This window comes from Coenobita brevimanus, chromosome 73 (genome assembly GCF_032717465.1).
Source record: "Coenobita brevimanus isolate Jiangsu-jjx chromosome 73, ASM3271746v2, whole genome shotgun sequence".
Taxonomy (NCBI): Eukaryota; Metazoa; Arthropoda; class Malacostraca; order Decapoda; family Coenobitidae; genus Coenobita; species Coenobita brevimanus.
In genome coordinates, this window is record NC_137026.1 from 9614026 (window position 1) to 9635076 (window position 21051).

General features: G+C 42.6%; 1 protein-coding gene across 1 annotated transcript; it reads right to left on the reverse strand.

Annotated features, from left to right (window-relative positions):
- Window positions 1-222: 222 nt before the first annotated feature.
- LOC145407471 (facilitated trehalose transporter Tret1-like) lies at window positions 223-5541 on the reverse strand. The gene is made up of 3 exons (XM_080278401.1): window positions 4838-5541; window positions 2165-2303; window positions 223-258 (listed from the first exon to the last, which is right to left on the reverse strand). Exons 1-3 carry the CDS (start codon window positions 5539-5541, stop codon window positions 223-225), a joined length of 879 nt encoding a protein of 292 aa, XP_080134527.1.
- Between the last annotated feature and the right edge of the window lie 15510 nt (window positions 5542-21051).

Here is a 21051-nt window from a genome sequence, read left to right on the forward strand (position 1 = left end):
GCTCCATGTCACAAGTCAAGAAAGGTAACAAAATGGCTTCAGGATAATTGGATTGAGGCCCTCGACTAGCCTGGCAATAGTCCGGATCTAAATCCGACTGAAAACTGCTGGACAAAGATGAAGAAAATCATGGCAGAGAAGAAGACACCCAATCTGGACAACCTCAAGACTGAACTGACAAATGTTTGGTACAAAGAAATGTCCTTAGATTACTTTAGAGATCTAAGTGATTCCATGCCAAAACGCGTCCAAGTGGTCCTGAAAAACAAGGGAAGCATGATTTCATATTAATGAATAGCATATCATGAACAAACATTATGATGTACTATGATTTCTGTTTTTTTTTTTTTTTTTTTTTTTTTACATCTTGTGGGAGGAGGTCCTAAGTCAATTTGCGATAGCTATATGTATATCCCATTGGACCCCAGGGGTGCTGGGCTAGGCATCGCACTGGGAGGGTACTATGCGTGCCGCTCTCCGCCTATCGGCTCACAGTCGCGAAGCTCATAGGTCCCTACCCAGGGGTTCCCTACTTTATCAAGACTTGAAAAATCCCAGTTCTGTCCAGTACTAGGGACACTGGGCTCCGATGGGTTATATACACACACACAGTAGAAATTATATATAACATTGAGGACCCTAAAATGCAGTTCCATATACAGTACATGTGAAAGTAGGAACTTAACCCGCGGCGTCCCGTCGACGTTCTTTTATGTCCACACGTTTTGTCACTGCCAATCCCATCGACGTACATAAATGCGAAAAAAATGCAAGGTCCCTAATTTGCACAATTTTCAATTTTCGCGAGTCATTTTTGGTGCGTATACACGTGACACCTTCCTCAACAAGATGCCAGGCAGAGACAATGCCTTACCCAGCATGACCTCCTCCCCCCCCTGCATGCCATTGTCTCAGCAATTCACCTGTTATCAGTGACCTGGCCAGTATAGCCATGTCATGCCACAGTACGAAATTCAGGGCCAGAGTGATTCCCCAATCAATGACAATGTGGAGGACAAACTTTACATAGCATTAGAGGAAGAAACAGTTAGAAATGATGATCAGGTAATGTGGCAAATAAAGGTCAGGTATTAGTGAGTGAAACAATGCTTATAATGCCTATATTACTGCTTGAAAACCAATATACTCTTGTACTACATATAAATTCGTAACAGTAAATAAATAAATAAATACCGTTTATGAGTGGTGTGAAATAGTTATCCTCCCATAGAACTCGTTTTCTTTGGTGACAGCCTGATAGAAAACCCAGTAAGGTAAAGAGGCTCTCCTACCTGTAATGAGTATTTTAAACCTCAGGTGAGCAATTTCTCAATGAATTTTCGATATTTCTCACCAAAAGCGAAGGTTTGAGCCAAAAAATTTTTTTTCCTAAAATGGTCGGGATTGGGGGGAGTCAGTGGTGGAAAAGTGGTCGGGATGGGGCGGGTTAAGAAGCTCCCTAACACCTCTTCCTTAGCGACTTATTTTTGGATATGGCTGGTTAATATCCTTTCTTACGTTATTTATACAGAGTATGGTGATGCTTGAAGGATTTACCTAACAGAGAATACGTGTTATAAGTAAACTGAATCTCCTAGGAAAAGCTGTTAGGGAGCTTCCTTATTCCGACAAGAATACAACCTCGTGCCCTGTGACCTTGGCCCGTATTTTGGTCGGCTAAGGCAGCATCCAGACACCTTTCCCTAAGCGATTTATTTTGCTTATTACACCTCACTGTCCTATTCTGTGTGAACTAAATCCTTCTGATGCCTCCATGCTGGGCATACATAACGTTCAAAAGAGTATTAACCAGCCATATCAAAAAATAAATCGCTGATTGAGAGGTGCTAAGGAATATGTGACCTTGGCCTTTGACTCCTTGTTATAAAAATGGAATTGTCTTATCTTTCATTTATTCCCAATCTTTTTATATAATAATATTTGACTGAAATCAAATAAGAATTGTTTGATTTTCCTTCCAACGCTCGTATTCACACACACACACACACACACACACACACACACACACACACACACACACACACACACACACACACACACACACACACACACACACACACACACACACACACACACACACACACACACACACACACACACACACACACACACACACACACAGAGCAAAGCAATACACCCGTACCTGTGCCCTGATGCTGGTGGGGAAATATTCGAAGGTCACAAGATAGATCACTGAACCGATGCCGAAGTTGCAACTGAAGGCCAGCAACATGAAGCAGACCAGCGCCAGCCACGGCCACGCAGAGAGAGGGAGTCCGAGGCTGTGTCAAGGAGAGCAAGGAAGAGAAGGAGGCTTAGAGTAGTGCCTATCGAGTGTGCGAGGTGGGAAAAATATTTTTTTTCTGCCCATTATGGCGGAAAAATGATCCACAGAGAAAGAGAGGGCTCGGAGCTGTGCCAAGGAAAGCAAGGAAGAGATGAAACCTTTAATCAGTGCCTGTCGGGTGTGCCAGGCCACTTAGGCGGAAACATGATCATCTTTTCCGCCAAGTCCGTCGGACAAAGAGGCTCCCTAGCACCTCATCCTCAGCTATTTGATTTTGGATATGGCTGCTTTCTGTACGTTATTTATGCAGAGTATGGTGATGTTACAAGGGATTATCTATAGCCGAATCGAACAGAAAGGTGCACTGAGTAAAATAAACCGCATAGGAAAAGGCGTTAGGTAGCTTCGTTAACCGACGAGAATACAGGTCCATGTGTCTGGAAGGGAAGGCATAGCCCACACCCCCGCATACAACCGTCCAAGGAGGTGCGTCTTAATCGTAAACTATTTCTATAGTTTTATGTCTGGTTACATCTCTTAGATATCTTGTGGAGGTTTGAGCTTCATCCCAGTAATTTACAACTGATGCAGTTCCTTCCATCGACTGACTTATTACTTTTTCTTTTTTTGTATCTTCAGTTAATGTTATTTAGCTTTGCATATATTGTTTCCCTAGAAATGAAAAGGTTAGATTCTGGCGTTCATGAATATCTTCACAACTTGATACCTCTCATAAGTCAAATTCGTCTGGAGGTTGCAACTGTTAGATAAATTTAGATCTTCTTCTGTCTATTTATCCATCTACCTACAGCCAGACGCCATAATCCAGTAAGGGGTGGCCACAAACATATCGCCTCCATGTCGCCCTGTCCCCTGCCATTTCGCTGCCCTTCCGTCAGCTCACACCCCTCTCTCTCATATACCTCTCCATTCCATCTCCGGAACTCATCCTCGATCTCCCCCTCCACTTCACTCACATACGCTGTCCTCAATAATCTCTTGCTCTCCATCCTCTCCACATGGCCAAACCACCACAGTGTACTTCTCCTAATGCTTTCTCTCACGTCCACATTCACACTTTTTCTGCGTTGCATAAATCCTTCCAGTATTGCCACTGTCTGCATAAATAATGTACAAAAGGATATTAACCAGCCATATCCAAAAATAAATCACAGAGGAAGAGGTGCTACTGAGCGTCCTTAACCGACAAGACTAGGCATCAGACTTAAAGAATTCTGCTGGTGCCACACACGACCCCAAACCCACCAGCCCCTGTAGTACTTGGAAGTGGAGGCGACTGTACATAGGTATACTCCACACACCCCTAAGCAGCTGTTCGAGGAGGATGGTCTTGGGTGTAAACTACTGTACTACCACGATTTATGTTTGACTGGGCAGGAGGTTCATACATACCTTCACTACTTAATGTCTCTCCCAAAATAACATTATTTGGAAACAGCAGCTGATTGGTATAATCAGGCTGTCAGATTGAAGGGATAATTTACTTTGTACAGGGGACAGTATTCTCGTCGGTTAAGGAAGCTCCATAACACCTCTTCGTAAGCGATTTATTATTAGATGACTGGTTAATATCCTTTTGCACGTTGTGTATGTAAAGTGAGAGGGTAATAGGAGATTTTACATAAAATATGACAGAAAAACAAAATAAGCAAAACAAATAGCTAAGGAAAAGGTATTAGGGAACTTCCTTATCTGACGAAAATATGGGGCTTGGAACTACAGACAAGGGCAAAAGTTAGCCTATTATTCCACTGTGTCTACTGCACGCTCTGGGTAGGTGTATGGGCAGAGAAAAATACCAAACCTCTCCCAGCATAGGAATAACAGCAGCAGAGGGAAGTGTATGTAGAAGATGCGAGAAATTAGGGAAATAAATATAATAGGCCTTTCTCAGTTAAGGAATATTAGTCAAAGGAGGAAAGTGATGAGTAGATGAGTTAGATAATTAGGAATGTTAGGCAGAGAAACATACCAAGTTTCTCTCAGATTAGGAGTATTAGCCAACCAAAAAAAGTGACGAGTAGAAGAGGTGAAACAGGCAAAGTTTGTCCTCGACATTAAAAAAAGTCAATGCTCTGGCCAGCAAGAAGCTAAAGAAAAACCTAGTATAAAGGGACAGAGATAAAGAAGAAAAAAAAAAAAAAACACAAGTGTCTTTTTTATTTTTTTTCGTGTCCAGCTCTGGGTAAAGGTTTGCCAAGTCCTAATAGTGCTCCTTGGGGCCCAGTAGTCCTCCTACGTCTCCACATGTCACCACTTCGGCACTAACACCCACCATCCATATTGAATACATGCTAGGGCTGTCTCATACAGGGCTGGTGTACTGCTATTAGCGGGGGTACTTTTATGACATGTCGGCGGGTCATCTGGTCGATCAGAAAAGTCTGATTTCCAAGAAATTCAATCCTTAAACTGTTCCCTGCCCCAGCCAGGATTCGAACCTATGTCCGTTAGGACTGCAGGCCGCCTCCCTACCGATGTGATTTTACCTGATAAAGTTCAACTTGCCTGGTATTGGTTCCATAGACAGTGTGTGAAATGTTAGCTTGTGGCATGATGGTGTTAAGCTGCATATGGACTGGCGATGGAATCGAGTATGTTATGGTCCCCAGCGCAGTATAAGCCAGCAGCATCACCGCCAGAGAGATGATGAGGCACCAACGGCGGCCCAGTCGGTCCACCAGTGCAGTCATGGCCAGACTTCCACACAGGAACATTGACATTACTAAGAACAAACTCAGATTGGCGTCCAGCGTCACTCCGGAGCTTACCATCATTCTCATCATGTTCACGCTTAACACCTTGACGCCTACAAATGCAGCAATGACGTGTAGGCCACATATAACCACCTGTCTTTTAATGATTTCGCGAGTCAGGAGAGCAGCCCATATTGAACTTCCATCCTGCTGCTGATTTAGATTTTTCAGATGATTCAGCTCCTTATTCACATTGTCACTGGAAGGTCTCAGATGCCGAAGGACTGACAAAGCTTCAGCCTCCTTTCCATGGATGGCAAGGTAGTTCGGGCTGTCTGGGAAGACAAACAGGAGTCCAGCACAGAACAAGGCCACAACACCAATGTTGACGAAGCTGATATGATACCAGGGAAGAACCATGCCCAGCCCAGCCACCATCACGAACCCAAGGCCTATCATCACATCCAAGAATGCGAGCGCGAGACCACGGATGTTGGTGCTGGCAATTTCAGTCATATAGCTCCTTCCACCAGTCACAAGTATGGACGATCCTACTTCCACCTAAAATCTGCAAGATACAGCTAGATTTGAGCTTGTATTTTCTCAGCCAGTTACAGGAAGGTCTCACTATATTAGCTGACTTCTAAGTGGCATAGGGACTTCACAGCACCTCCTACTTAGCCATGTACTTTGTCTATTATAGCTAGGCATTCCCCTGTGGACTATTTTTGTAGTTTAACGGCGAGAGTTCCATCAGCCTCATTCAAGAGGATCTTGATAAGTAGTGCATGACATAGATGATGGGCTGTCAATAGGTCACCAAAGCCACATTAAAATAAAGCAGGTTTGTGTTGCAATAAATACATCACAACCTTTTCCACTGTAATCTGGGGAAAACCGGCATATCAGCTTAACAGTAAACATTGAAACATAAACAGGCTAATTTTGTGGAATTTCCCGTCCTGTAGATATAGCGTGTTAGTGTACTATTCCCGCCAATAGTTCTGAAGCCTTCTCTCTACACCTGAAATTCACATCTTTATTGTCTACCTCTTCCTTGCATACTCACTCATTCCTTCCAGCTAGATGGCAAAATCCATGCCTAATTTTTTCTTTGTTTAGATCTTCGTTTTTAACCCTCTCGTTACCATTTGATGCAGGCTGTGTCCTACCGCGAGCGAGTACTCGGGAGGCGGGCCTCGGCACCCAAGGCCACACACTGAGAGATCTCCCCCTGTCACTGCGCTGTTCCTAACCATAAACAAATTATCTTCACACCCTTCCTGATGGTTTGATAGTCTTTTTTTTTTCTTAATAGTAATGCTAAATAAATGTACTTGCTTACGGTGCTGTAAAAAAGATCAGCCGAATGTAAATTATACCTTAATTTATTTTTATTTTTTTCAGTTTTTTCTCATAGAAATATAATTTTTATGGTATATGATACTGAGAAAAAGTTGTGGGGAATTTATTTGGCTACATTTTGGTGTATAAATAATTACTGTAGGTCAATTATGGCCGATTTTACGGAACGTGAAAGGAAACAATCTTACACTTAAGCAAGGCTCTTACACTGACTGGGACAGTGGGGCGACGCTGGGTGCAGAGTGAGTTGAGCGCGGCGGAGGGATACACAAGAACACAAGTAGTACTTTGTTCTTGCCCAGAAATCATTCCATAAATAAAAAAAAGAAGGGGGCCGTTTCGCTCGATGGAACTGGCGTCGAATGGTAATGAGCATTTGCAATGGGAGGGATACACAAGAACACAAGTAGTGCTTTGTTATTGCCCAGAAATCATTCCATAAAAAAAAAAGCAGGGGCCGTTTCGCTCGATGGAACTGGCGTCGAATGGTAATGAGCATTTGAAATGGGCACAGGCTCAGCCTGCGTCAAATGATAATGAGCAGTTGAAATTTGCATTGGACCTATAAACACCAGAGGGTTAATCACAATACAAGGATCTGGATTTGTAAAGGGAGGGTCCTTTCTTCTTTTTCTTCTTCTTTTCCGTCTTTTCTTCTTCTCCTTTCCTTTTATTATTTTTCTAATCTTGCTTCTTTTTTTTTGTCTTCTTCTTCTTCTCCTCCTCATCCTACTTTTCTTCCTCATCATTTCCTCTTCCTCCTCCTCCATTTTTTGGAACCACAATCTGAGTTGCACAGGACCTGCACGGAATATGGTGAACTTAAGGAAACTGGCCACTTCAACAGGATATTCCCAGAGCTCTGTCACTGAAGTTATGCTAAAGGATTGCCTGTGAATTGCAAGAAAGCACTGTGAAAGCCAAGGTCCCTATTCTCGTTGGGTAAGGAAGCTCCCTAGAATCTCTTCCTTAGCAATATATTGCTGGATACCGATAGCTAATATCAGTTTATGTTACTCAGGACTGTAAATTCAAAACTCTGTAACCCTGTAGGCATTTCTGAGGAAAAATTGTTATACAGCATATTTGCAAAGTTCAAAGTCTCCTAAATATGGATCCACTATATAACATTGAAATAGAGGCCTCAGTTTTTTGTATTTTTCATCGCAACAACATGACCACCACTGGATATTGTAAACCTGATTGGAAGCGAAATAGCCCCTTACTCCATGTACACTGTGTAGAGAAGCAACATCATAGCATCAGTTCTAATAAATCTAATGTATTGTTAGCGAATACAGCCAAATTATCTGGAAATATATATATATACATACAGAGAGAGAGAGAGAGAGAGAGAGAGAGAGAGAGGAAGGGCAAGAGAAGGTGTGGCCTTGTTAGTGAGTCCGGAAGTACAGAGATGTATGATTGAATGGAAGGAGGTGTCATCGAGACTGATGTGGGTGAAAGCGAAATTTGAATGTGAGTTGTGGGTGTTTGTGAGTGCATATGGGCCTGGTAGTGAAAGGGATGAACAAGAGAGGGAGTCTTTCTGGAATGATGTTGATGAGTGTCTGCAGAGTTTTGGAGCGAATGTGAATGTGGTAATGATGGGAGATCTGAATGCTAGAGTGGGAAATGTAGCGGTTGAAGGCGTAGTTGGTATGCATGGTGTGCCTGGAAGAAATGAAAATGGGGAACGAATGATAGCGATGTGTGTTGAGCGAGAAATGGTGATTGGGAATATGCTGTTTGAGAAGAAAGTTATTTATAAGTATACATGGGTGAGACAGGAGGGTGGAAGGGTTGTTGATAGAGCTTTGATAGACTATGTGGTTGTGTCTAGGAATGTAATAGGAAGATTGTTGGATGTGAGAGTTCTGAGAGGGGAGGGTGGAGGTATGTCTGACCACTACCTGGTGGAGGGAAAGTTAAGAGTAGGTAAGAAATAGGTGAGAGCTAGGAGGGTTAGGTGTGGCAGGGAGGTTTTGAAAGTGAGTGAGTTGGATAAAAAAGAGAAAAAGATAGAGTATAAGGAGGAATTGAAAGATGAGTGGAACGCAGTGAAAGATCAGGAAAATGGCAGCGTGGAGGAGGAATGGCAGTTGTTTAAGAGTGCTGTGGTGGGGCATGCAGAAGAGGTGTGAGGTGTGAGACGTGTGGGTGGTGGTGTAAGAAAAGGAAGTGAATGGTGGTGCGAGGAAGTAAGTATGGCTGTGGCTGAGAAGAGACGTGCATATGAAGTGTGGCTGCAGAGGAAGGATGAGATGTCATATGAAAGGTATAAGGAAAAGAGGAATAGAGCGAGAAGGGCTGTGCGTGATGCTAAAGTGGCAGCAGATGAGAGGTGGGGTAGGCGGCTGACAGAGAATTTTCAACAGAATAAGAAAATGTTTTGGAAGGAGGTGAAAAGGGTGCGAAAGGGAGAGTCTGGGAAGGAAGAACGAGTAAAAGCAGAGGATGGAAGGATGTTAATTGAGATGGATGCAGTAAGGAAGAGATGGGCAGAGTATTTTGAAAGATTGTTAAATGTAGAGGAGGAAAGGGTGGCTGAGATTGTGGCGGATGGAAGGGTGCAAGGAATCAATGTGTTGAGAGAGTTGAATGATTCTTTGATCACGAAGGAGGAAGTGGAGAAGGCAGTAAAGGAGATGAAAACAGGGAAAGCTGCAGGTATGGATGGGTGTGCTGTGGAATGCCTGAAGGGTGGTGGAGTGACTATTGTTGACTGGTTAGTAAGATTGTTGAATGTGTGCTTTGAGAAAGGTATGGTGCCAATTGACTGGGCAAGTGCTTGTGTGGTCCCGTTGTATAAAGGCAAGGGTGATAAGTATGAATGTACTAGCTTTAGGGGTATAAGTCTGTTGAGTGTTGTAGGTAAGGTGTAAGGTAGAGTGTTAATTATGAAAGTTAGAGAGGGTACAGAGGGAGTGATTGGTGATCAGCAGTGTGGTTTTAGGAGAGGGAGGGGATGCGTTGATCAGGTGTTTGCTGTGAGAGAAGTGTGTGAAAAGTATTTAGCGAAAGGCAAGGATGTTTTGGGCATTTATGGATTTAGAGAAAGTGTATGATAGAATTGATAGGGAGGCTTTGTGGACTGTTTTAAGATTGTATGGACTTGATGGTAGGTTACTAAAAGGGGTGAAAAGTTTTTATGTAAATAGTAGAGAGTGTGTAAGAGTGGGAAATGCTGTGAGTGATTGGTTTCCCGTGAGAGTGGGGCTGTGACAGGGATGTGTGATGTCGCCTTGGTTGTTTAATATTTACATGGATGGTGTTGTAAGGGAGGTGAATGCAAGAGTTTTAGGTGGAGGTCTGACTCTGGTGAATGTTGATGGTGGAGAGTGGAATCTGAAGCAGCTGCTGTTTGCAGATGATACTGCACTGGTGACTGATTCAAAGGAGAGATTGAGACAGTTGGTAGAGGAGTTTGGAAGGGTGTGTGAAAGGAGGAAATTGAAAGTAAATGGGAATAAAAGTAAAGTGATGAAGTGTACGAGGTTGATAGATGGTAGGGGGATGAATATAGTTTTGACTGGTGAGTTGCTTGAGGAGGTAGATTGTTTTAAATATCTAGGGTCACATGTTGCTGTGCATGGAAGAATAGATGCAGAAGTGAAGTTTAGAATAAATGAAGTAAGAAAGGTGCTGGGAGGAATGAAAAAAGTGTTTAGATGTCGTTCGCTTAGAATGGATGTAAAGAGAAGGCTGTATGAGGGTGTTGTGGTACCGACTGCATTATATGGGGCTGAAACATGGAATATGGGTGTAGCAGAGAGGAAAAGTTTGAATGTAATGGAGATGAAGTGTCTGAGGAGTATGTGTGGAGTGACGCCTATGGATCGGGTGCGAAATGATGAAGTGCGAAAGAGAACTGGAGTTGTTTGGGAGATGGCTGGTAGAGTTGAGCAGAGGGTGTTGCGATGGTTTGGGCATATGGAGAGAATGGATAATGAGCGATTGGTGAAAAAGATAACTAGATCTGATATGAGAGGTGTAAGGCTGAGAGGAAGACAACGAATAGGATGGATGGACAGTGTGAAAAGAGCGCTGGATGTGAGAGGGATGTCTGTTGAGCAATGAAGAGTGGCTGTGCGTGACAGAAATAAATGGAGAGAAATTGTGAATGAATTAGTGATGACGCAGCCCTGAGGGAATATTCTCCCGCATTTGGTCTGATCAGCTAGTCAGGTCAGGTGCGGGTAAGGGGATGGGTCTGTTATGATGTGGCAGGGGTAAACCAGTTCTGCTGTCGGGCCCTGCTGCGGATGTCATTGATTGCATTGCTCAGTTGACCCTTGTGCGGTGTGGTGCAGTGAGGATCTGTCCGTTCTCCCTTTTGGGGCTAAGATGCAAATGAATGTGTTTAAATGGATGAGTAAATGGGGAGTGTGTCGTCCTGTCTCGGCTACCTCTCTTTCTTTGGGGGAAGCAGCCTAGGTATATATATTGTTACGGAACAGAGAAAGATAATGTACACTTTAAGTGAGAATACGAAGAGTCACTACTGTCCCGTAAAGTTCCAGGTTCAAAACAAAAGAGTTATAGTAGGACTCGCGCACGTTTGCGGCTGTGGTGTGGTCCGCACCTGTGTACAGTGTTGCCACGTTTTCTATACCGTTATCTCTCTCTCTCTCTCTCTCTCTCTCTCTCTCTCTCTCTCTCTCTCTCTCTCTCCTGGCGGGAAATGTGAGCCACCCTGAGTACTTTTGATTCTTTTATAAGTTATTTAAAATTGTGCTTTCATCTGTTAATTTGGTTTTGTTATATTTAGTAGTAGATGGAGTGTCAAAGTTACTGTCTGCTGAGAGGTTTGTTACGTTACTGATTCATACACCCCGACGTAGTGGGGTGTGGGTGTAGGTGTGGGTGGGAGTGTGGATGTGGGTTTGTTGGGGTGGTGGTCCAGGGGGGAGGGGAAGTGTGAAGGGGAATTTGACCTGAGACACCCAGGAGGGATTAAGAAGGGAGGGAAGGGGAAGGGGGGGCTGGATTCACCTACCACATGGCGGGAAATGTGAGCCACCCTGAGTACTTTTGATTCTTTTATAAGTTATTTATAATTGTGCTTTCATTTGTTAATTTGGTTTTGTTATATTAAATGATGCCGACAATGCATTCAATGCATGCCTCTCTCTCTCTCCCTCTCTCTCTCTCTCTCTCTCTCTCTCTCTCTCTCTCTCTTGGGACATTGAATCTCCTCATTCTCCCTTGGGACATTTATTTTAGGCCAGATGGATGTGTAAGTATTGCCACTCACAAGAATTATATCAATTATTTCTTTTACTTTGGATATTGGCATATTTCTTCTTTTTTCAGGCTCATTCTCTTATATCCATAACTGTAATATTATTACCCACCCTAAAACTACGCTAAAAAACATTAAAAGTGACTGCTATTTCTTTTAGCAACACTGTACAATATGTATGCCATGTTTCTGTGTTACTGTATAAATATTTTATGCATAATTAGATTACTGTTGATTCATCCATCAAAATACACAAGTGTAAGTTTTATTCATCTGAATTTATCGAATTTGTGATGCCTTGTACATAAATAGCTTCCGTTTCACATCGCAAGTTGAGGAAACGTGGCACCATTGTAAACAGGTGCGAGCCACACCACAGGCGCTTGCGGGCGCAAGGCCGACTATAGGTAAAATTACAAGTTAAAGTTTAATGCTCAAACTAACAACAAAACATTCAGGACTCATAAGGATAATGTAATGGCAAATAAACAGGTTAAATATATGGTTAACTGCAATAGCCTCTATTAACACGAAATTAGCAAGAGTAAATTTATCTAAGTCAGCCCTGATAAAATGAGATACCAGATAATACTCAGTGAAAGCCAGATAAATAATTACAGATACAAACTATTATCAAAAATGACTGACATAAAGAACCCCACACGAATTACAAAAACTTCACTAGGCCTACAAATTAAACTTATGCTATACAGTACAAGAAAAAATGCAATAACAGTAATACTCAAATTACACACAGCTGCTAGATGTTTGGAGATTTCTTGAGCACTCACAATAATAATATCTGTACAGGGGGGGACAGAGATGTGAACAAAATGAGGAGCAGATCTAAGTGGCAATGATGCAGAGACTGAGCTCATTATATAGGGGCCAGCAGAGCTTGATACAACTTGTAATAAGGACGCGCAAATGAAGCGATGGGGACAAACGGTCGACAATCCCGCACTGAATAACAGAAAGGACGACTTACTCTACTATAACAGTAGAAGGGGGGGACTGAGGCAGAACACGCTCGTCATCAAACATGCAGCATACTGTGCGTTAAAATTACACAAAGGATGATGAAATCATAGGCTATGTAACACCTCCCCACAAAGAATAAAGAAATTTACAAAGGAAATTTCTTATTACTCTAAAACAATCTGTATATGGCATTACAGAACATGCTAAAGTCTTTCCTAGTGTTACAAAACATGAGATCTCCCTAGCACGTTCAGTCATAGGTACTTGCCAGTATCCCTTTAACAAATCAAACTTACTTATGTACCTAGCCTTTCCGATCTTGTCTATGCAATCTTCCACACGAGGGAGAGGGTAAGTGTCTGTTTTGGTTATCTGATTAACACGCCTGTAGTCGATGCAAAGTCGCTGTGACCCACCTGGCTTAGGGACCAGAGTGACAGGAGAACTCCACTCGCTCTGACAGGGCTCAATCATCTTGTGGGGGAGGCGGTGGCTGAATCGGTAGAGAGGCGGCTTGCAGTCCTGATGGACCCAGGTTCGAATCCTGGCTGGGGCAGGGGACAGTTTAAGGATTTGAATTTCATAAAAAGCAGACTTTCCTGATCTACCAGATGACCCGCCGACATGTCGTAAAAATACCCCCGCTAATACCAATACACCAGTCCTGTATGAGACAGCCCTAGCATGTATTCAATATGGACGGTGGGTGTTAGCGCCGAAGTGGTGACATGTGGAGGTGTAGGAGGACTACTGGGCCTTGGGATAGGCTACTGCCCCCAAGATATAGGCCCTGAAGCCTTTGCCCAGAGTCGGACACATAAAAAAAAAAAAAAAAAAAAAAAAAAAAAAGGTAGCCAAGCTCCTTCTCGATGAGAGGAACTTTCACTGGGTTCACACGGTAAGGAGGCAGTTTAATTGGCTTTGCGTCTCCAACATCGACATCATGCATCAACACAGTGGTTCTTCCTGGAGTAGCACGGAACACTTGCGGGTACTCCTGCAGTAATGCCGAAAACTCCTGCCTTTCCTTGGGAGGTAGATGAGAAAGCTTAGTCTGGAGATCATTCATGATATCAGGATTCTTCCCCAAACTATCACTCAGGCTCATGCTGCATGGAAGAACTTCACTTGTAGACTCGGGTGGAACAGTTACAGTGCAGACTGGATTATTTTCGTCCCGCCTGTGATATAACATTAGCATGTTGATGTGACATAGTTGCTTGCTCTTTCTACGATCTGGTGTGGCGATGACATAGTTGACATCACTGAGTTTCTTCTCCACGAAATAAGGACCACTAAACTTGGCTTGAAGAGGTTGCCCATGAACTGGTAGCAGAATCAAAACCTGATCTCCTGGCTGAAAGTGGCGTAACCTGGACTTCTTATCATACCAAGTCTTCATCTTCTCCTGAGCAGCTCCTAAATTCTCTCTCGCCAGCTGTAAAGCAGTGGACAGCCGTTCTTTGAAATTCATCACATACTCCAGCAGGTTGACGTCATCTTCCTCCGACAGCCAGCATTCCTTGAGTAGCTTAAGGGGTCCTCTTACTTCATGGCCAAACAGTAGTTCAAAAGGTGAGAAGCCCAGTGATTCATTTGGAGATTCTCTTGCAGCAAACACAACGAATGGAAGACCTTTATCCCAGTCTTTCTGATGTTCCAAACAGTATTTCTTGAGCATCGATTTGAGTGTTTGATGATATCTCTCCAACGCTCCTTGGGTCTGGGGATGGTAAGCTGAAGACGTGATCTGGGTGATGCCCAACTCTTTCAGAGACTGCTTGAAAACGTTTGACATGAAATTACTTCCCCGGTCTGACTGTACCTCCTTGGGCAGACCAAACTTTGTGAAGAACCCTAGCATTTCCTTAACCACGTTCTTTGCTGAGATATTTCTAAGTGGAATGGCTTCAGGATAACGAGTAGCCATATCAATCATGGTCAACACATAAGAAAATCCTGAAGAAGTCTTAGGAAGAGGGCCCACAATATCCACCAACACACGGGTGAAAGGCGCCTCAAAAGGAGGAATGGGAACTAGAGGTGCAACCTTTTCGGTCTGATTACACTTCCCCACAACTTGACAGGTGTGACAAGACTTACAATACCAGGAAACATCCCTGAAGATACCTGGCCAGTAGAAGTGTTTCAAAATGCGTGCCACAGTCTTCCTCACTCCAAGGTGTCCTGCCAAACTGGTATCATGAGCCACTCGAATGATATCCTGCCTACAAACACGAGGGATGACAACTTGATGTACAACCTCCCATTCACAGTCGGCTGATGCTGTTGGGGGTCTCCACTTCCTCATAAGTACTCCTGACTTTACATAATAACAAGTAGAAGCACCGGCTGACTCTTCTTCACTGTAAGCAGAGTTAGCTAGACCTTTCAACTCAGGGTCAGCAACCTGCAACTCAACCAACTCTTGACGAGACAAATTATCAACACTACGGGGTACTGCCTCATCTGGTGAGTGGTCCAAATTAGCAAGAAAAGTGTCAGCTAGGATAACATCATCATCATCATTATCCTCTAAATCACCAGTAACTTTAGACTTAGCCCTAGTGACAGCACATGCAGGGAACACATCAGGGACATCACAATCCTGGGACGCAGCCACTGGCTCACTAGACAACTGAGGAGCTGGACACACTTGACTTCCACCAATATCATTTCCAAGTAAGAAACTTACACCTGACATTGGGAGTGTCTCAACCAACCCAACCATAACAGAACCATTAACAAAACCAGACTCTAAATTCACTCTGCACAGAGGAACAGAGAAGTAATTATTTCCTACACCTTGTAAGATTACAGTTTCATCAGAGGAATTAAAATTAGAGCCTAGAACACTGGTCAGCATAAGGGATTGGCAAGCACCTGTATCACGATATATTTTAACTGATTTCCTGTCATTACTGTCCAGAGGACTGACAAAACCATCAGACAGGAAATTAGCACATGAACTCTTGAGAGTGTCACCCACGTTACTGCTCAAAAGAGGAGCTCCATCATGAGAATTTAAGTTACCCCTCAAAGCAGGTTCAGTTAACTCAGTTAAAGAATTCTGGGAACTCTCAAGGGTGGACACTAGACCAATTGACTGAATATTTAAAGACTCCTTTTTGTTCACATCACGCTGTCTCCTGAAACATTTCTCCGTAGTATGACCAAGCTTACTACAATAAGTACATTTACTTTTCTGAAATCTAGAGGTGAAGCTGGTATTTACTTCCTGAGAAACATCATCTTTATTCTCTTTCCTGTTACCTGTACTCTGAGTAGAGGCAACGTACTTACTCTCAGCCTTCCATTTTTCTTTAGAATATCTCTTGTTAGTGAGAACATATTCATCAGCTAAAACTGCAGCATCAGACAAATTATCTATTCTTTTCTCATCAAGATATAGGCTTACATCTTTACTAATACACCTCTTGAAGTCCTCCAGCAAAATCATCTGCTTAAATTTACCAAAATCAGAATCCACATTCTTAGAATTTAACCACTGCGCTAACAGATCTTCTTTGATTTTTGCATACTCAACATGGGATTGCTTATCTTGCTTATAAGTTGTCCTAAATTTTACTCTATAGGCTTCAGGAACAAGCTCATAGGCCTTAAGAATCAAGCTCTTAACTACATCATAATTATCAGATTGATCCTGAGGCAAAGATGCATAAGTTACTTGAGCTTTACCGGTGAGAACAGTTTGAAGGAGTACTGGCCAATACATTTTTGGCCAATTAAAACCTGTAGCTACCCTCTCAAACAACTGAAAATACTTTGTTAAATCAGATTCATTAAAAGGAGGGACAAGTTTAACATTTTTAGCCACATCAAAATCATCAGAGCTAGATGATCCAGTTCCACCTTGTTTCATGCGATACTCATGGTCTGCCTGAATCCTAGCAATTTCAACTTGTGCCTCGGCCTCCTTAGCACGGGCCTCCTGCAGGGCTAGCTGTAACTTAGCTAATTCAATCTGCGTTTGCTCATTTGGAGGAGTTACATTAAACAACCTTTCATTAATCATGTCAACAATTTGATCTTTAGAATGATGAGAGCGAACAACAATTCCCAATTGTTGAGCAACAAGCTTCAGTTCATTCTTTGTTCTGTTTTCTATATCACACACTGTTTGCACATTTGACAAAAAATCTTTGGCTTCATCAAGTGTAGAAATAGTAGCCATCATGAATATATCACAGTCACAAAATATCAAACAATATCCTTATGATAATATCCTGAATATCCTGATATGAGGTCGCCAAATTTATGTTACGGAACAGAGAAAGATAATGTACACTTTAAGTGAGAATACGAAGAGTCACTACTGTCCCGTAAAGTTCCAGGTTCAAAACAAAAGAGTTAGGTAAAATTACAAGTTAAAGTTTAATGCTCAAACTAACAACAAAACATTCAGGACTCATAAGGATAATGTAATGAATGGCAAATAAACAGGTTAAATATATGGTTAACTGCAATAGCCTCTATTAACACGAAATTAGCAAGAGTAAATTTATCTAAGTCAGCCCTGATAAAATGAGATACCAGATAATACTCAGTGAAAGCCAGATAAATAATTACAGATACAAACTATTATAAAAAATGACTGACATAAAGAACCCCACACGAATTACAAAAACTTCACTAGGCCTACAAATTAAACTTATGCTATACAGTACAAGAAAAAATGCAATAACAGTAATACTCAAATTACACACAGCTGCTAGATGTTTGGAGATTTCTTGAGCACTCACAATAATAATATCTGTACAGGGGGGGACAGAGATGTGAACAAAATGAGGAGCAGATCTAAGTGGCAATGATGCAGAGACTGAGCTCATTATATAGGGGCCAGCAGAGCTTGATACAACTTGTAATAAGGACGCGCAAATGAAGCGATGGGGACAAACGGTCGACAATCCCGCACTGAATAACAGAAAGGACGACTTACTCTACTATAACAGTAGAAGGGGGGGACTGAGGCAGAACACGCTCGTCATCAAACATGCAGCATACTGTGCGTTAAAATTACACAAAGGATGATGAAATCATAGGCTATGTAACACCTCCCCACAAAGAATAAAGAAATTTACAAAGGAAATTTCTTATTACTCTAAAACAATCTGTATATGGCATTACAGAACATGCTAAAGTCTTTCCTAGTGTTACAAAACATGAGATCTCCCTAGCACGTTCAGTCATAGGTACTTGCCAGTATCCCTTTAACAAATCAAACTTACTTATGTACCTAGCCTTTCCGATCTTGTCTATGCAATCTTCCACACGAGGGAGAGGGTAAGTGTCTGTTTTGGTTATCTGATTAACACGCCTGTAGTCGATGCAAAGTCGCTGTGACCCACCTGGCTTAGGGACCAGAGTGACAGGAGAACTCCACTCGCTCTGACAGGGCTCAATCATCTTGTGGTCCAACAGGTAGCCAAGCTCCTTCTCGATGAGAGGAACTTTCACTGGGTTCACACGGTAAGGAGGCAGTTTAATTGGCTTTGCGTCTCCAACATCGACATCATGCATCAACACAGTGGTTCTTCCTGGAGTAGCACGGAACACTTGCTGGTACTCCTGCAGTAATGCCGAAAACTCCTGCCTTTCCTTGGGAGGTAGATGAGAAAGCTTAGTCTGGAGATCATTCATGATATCAGGATTCTTCCCCAAACTATCACTCAGGCTCATGCTGCATGGAAGAACTTCACTTGTAGACTCGGGTGGAACAGTTACAGTGCAGACTGGATTATTTTCGTCCCGCCTGTGATATAACATTAGCATGTTGATGTGACATAGTTGCTTGCTCTTTCTACGATCTGGTGTGGCGATGACATAGTTGACATCACTGAGTTTCTTCTCCACGAAATAAGGACCACTAAACTTGGCTTGAAGAGGTTGCCCATGAACTGGTAGCAGAATCAAAACCTGATCTCCTGGCTGAAAGTGGCGTAACCTGGACTTCTTATCATACCAAGTCTTCATCTTCTCCTGAGCAGCTCCTAAATTCTCTCTCGCCAGCTGTAAAGCAGTGGACAGCCGTTCTTTGAAATTCATCACATACTCCAGCAGGTTGACGTCATCTTCCTCCGACAGCCAGCATTCCTTGAGTAGCTTAAGGGGTCCTCTTACTTCATGGCCAAACAGTAGTTCAAAAGGTGAGAAGCCCAGTGATTCATTTGGAGATTCTCTTGCAGCAAACACAACGAATGGAAGACCTTTATCCCAGTCTTTCTGATGTTCCAAACAGTATTTCTTGAGCATCGATTTGAGTGTTTGATGATATCTCTCCAACGCTCCTTGGGTCTGGGGATGGTAAGCTGAAGACGTGATCTGGGTGATGCCCAACTCTTTCAGAGACTGCTTGAAAACGTTTGACATGAAATTACTTCCCCGGTCTGACTGTACCTCCTTGGGCAGACCAAACTTTGTGAAGAACCCTAGCATTTCCTTAACCACGTTCTTTGCTGAGATATTTCTAAGTGGAATGGCTTCAGGATAACGAGTAGCCATATCAATCATGGTCAACACATAAGAAAATCCTGAAGAAGTCTTAGGAAGAGGGCCCACAATATCCACCAACACACGGGTGAAAGGCGCCTCAAAAGGAGGAATGGGAACTAGAGGTGCAACCTTTTCGGTCTGATTACACTTCCCCACAACTTGACAGGTGTGACAAGACTTACAATACCAGGAAACATCCCTGAAGATACCTGGCCAGTAGAAGTGTTTCAAAATGCGTGCCACAGTCTTCCTCACTCCAAGGTGTCCTGCCAAACTGGTATCATGAGCCACTCGAATGATATCCTGCCTACAAACACGAGGGATGACAACTTGATGTACAACCTCCCATTCACAGTCGGCTGATGCTGTTGGGGGTCTCCACTTCCTCATAAGTACTCCTGACTTTACATAATAACAAGTAGAAGCACCGGCTGACTCTTCTTCACTGTAAGCAGAGTTAGCTAGACCTTTCAACTCAGGGTCAGCAACCTGCAACTCAACCAACTCTTGACGAGACAAATTATCAACACTACGGGGTACTGCCTCATCTGGTGAGTGGTCCAAATTAGCAAGAAAAGTGTCAGCTAGGATAACATCATCATCATCATTATCCTCTAAATCACCAGTAACTTTAGACTTAGCCCTAGTGACAGCACATGCAGGGAACACATCAGGGACATCACAATCCTGGGACGCAGCCACTGGCTCACTAGACAACTGAGGAGCTGGACACACTTGACTTCCACCAATATCATTTCCAAGTAAGAAACTTACACCTGACATTGGGAGTGTCTCAACCAACCCAACCATAACAGAACCATTAACAAAACCAGACTCTAAATTCACTCTGCACAGAGGAACAGAGAAGTAATTATTCCCTACACCTTGTAAGATTACAGTTTCATCAGAGGAATTAAAATTAGAGCCTAGAACACTGGTCAGCATAAGGGATTGGCAAGCACCTGTATCACGATATATTTTAACTGATTTCCTGTCATTACTGTCCAGAGGACTGACAAAACCATCAGACAGGAAATTAGCACATGAACTCTTGAGAGTGTCACCCACGTTACTGCTCAAAAGAGGAGCTCCATCATGAGAATTTAAGTTACCCCTCAAAGCAGGTTCAGTTAACTCAGTTAAAGAATTCTGGGAACTCTCAAGAGTGGACACTAGACCAATTGACTGAATATTTAAAGACTCCTTTTTGTTCACATCACGCTGTCTCCTGAAACATTTCTCCGTAGTATGACCAAGCTTACTACAATAAGTACATTTACTTTTCTGAAATCTAGAGGTGAAGCTGGTATTTACTTCCTGAGAAACATCATCTTTATTCTCTTTCCTGTTACCTGTACTCTGAGTAGAGGCAACGTACTTACTCTCAGCCTTCCATTTTTCTTTAGAATATCTCTTGTTAGTGAGAACATATTCATCAGCTAAAACTGCAGCATCAGACAAATTATCTATTCTTTTCTCATCAAGATATAGGCTTACATCTTTACTAATACACCTCTTGAAGTCCTCCAGCAAAATCATCTGCTTAAATTTACCAAAATCAGAATCCACATTCTTAGAATTTAACCACTGCGCTAACAGATCTTCTTTGATTTTTGCATACTCAACATGGGATTGCTTATCTTGCTTATAAGTTGTCCTAAATTTTACTCTATAGGCTTCAGGAACAAGCTCATAGGCCTTAAGAATCAAGCTCTTAACTACATCATAATTATCAGATTGATCCTGAGGCAAAGATGCATAAGTTACTTGAGCTTTACCGGTGAGAACAGTTTGAAGGAGTACTGGCCAATACATTTTTGGCCAATTAAAACCTGTAGCTACCCTCTCAAACAACTGAAAATACTTTGTTAAATCAGATTCATTAAAAGGAGGGACAAGTTTAACATTTTTAGCCACATCAA

Excerpts from the sequence above, each read along its gene's own strand:
- LOC145407471 (XM_080278401.1), bottom strand. The coding sequence starts at position 5,541 with ATGACTGAAATTGCCAGCACCAACATCCGTGGTCTCGCGCTCGCATTC. Across the intron at positions 2,304-4,837 it reads GTCTATGGAACCAATACCAG|CCTCGGACTCCCTCTCTCTG; the intron begins GCAAGTTGAACT and ends TCCTTGACACAG. Across the intron at positions 259-2,164 it reads CCACCAGCATCAGGGCACAG|GACCACTTGGACGCGTTTTG; the intron begins GTACGGGTGTAT and ends CTTGTTTTTCAG.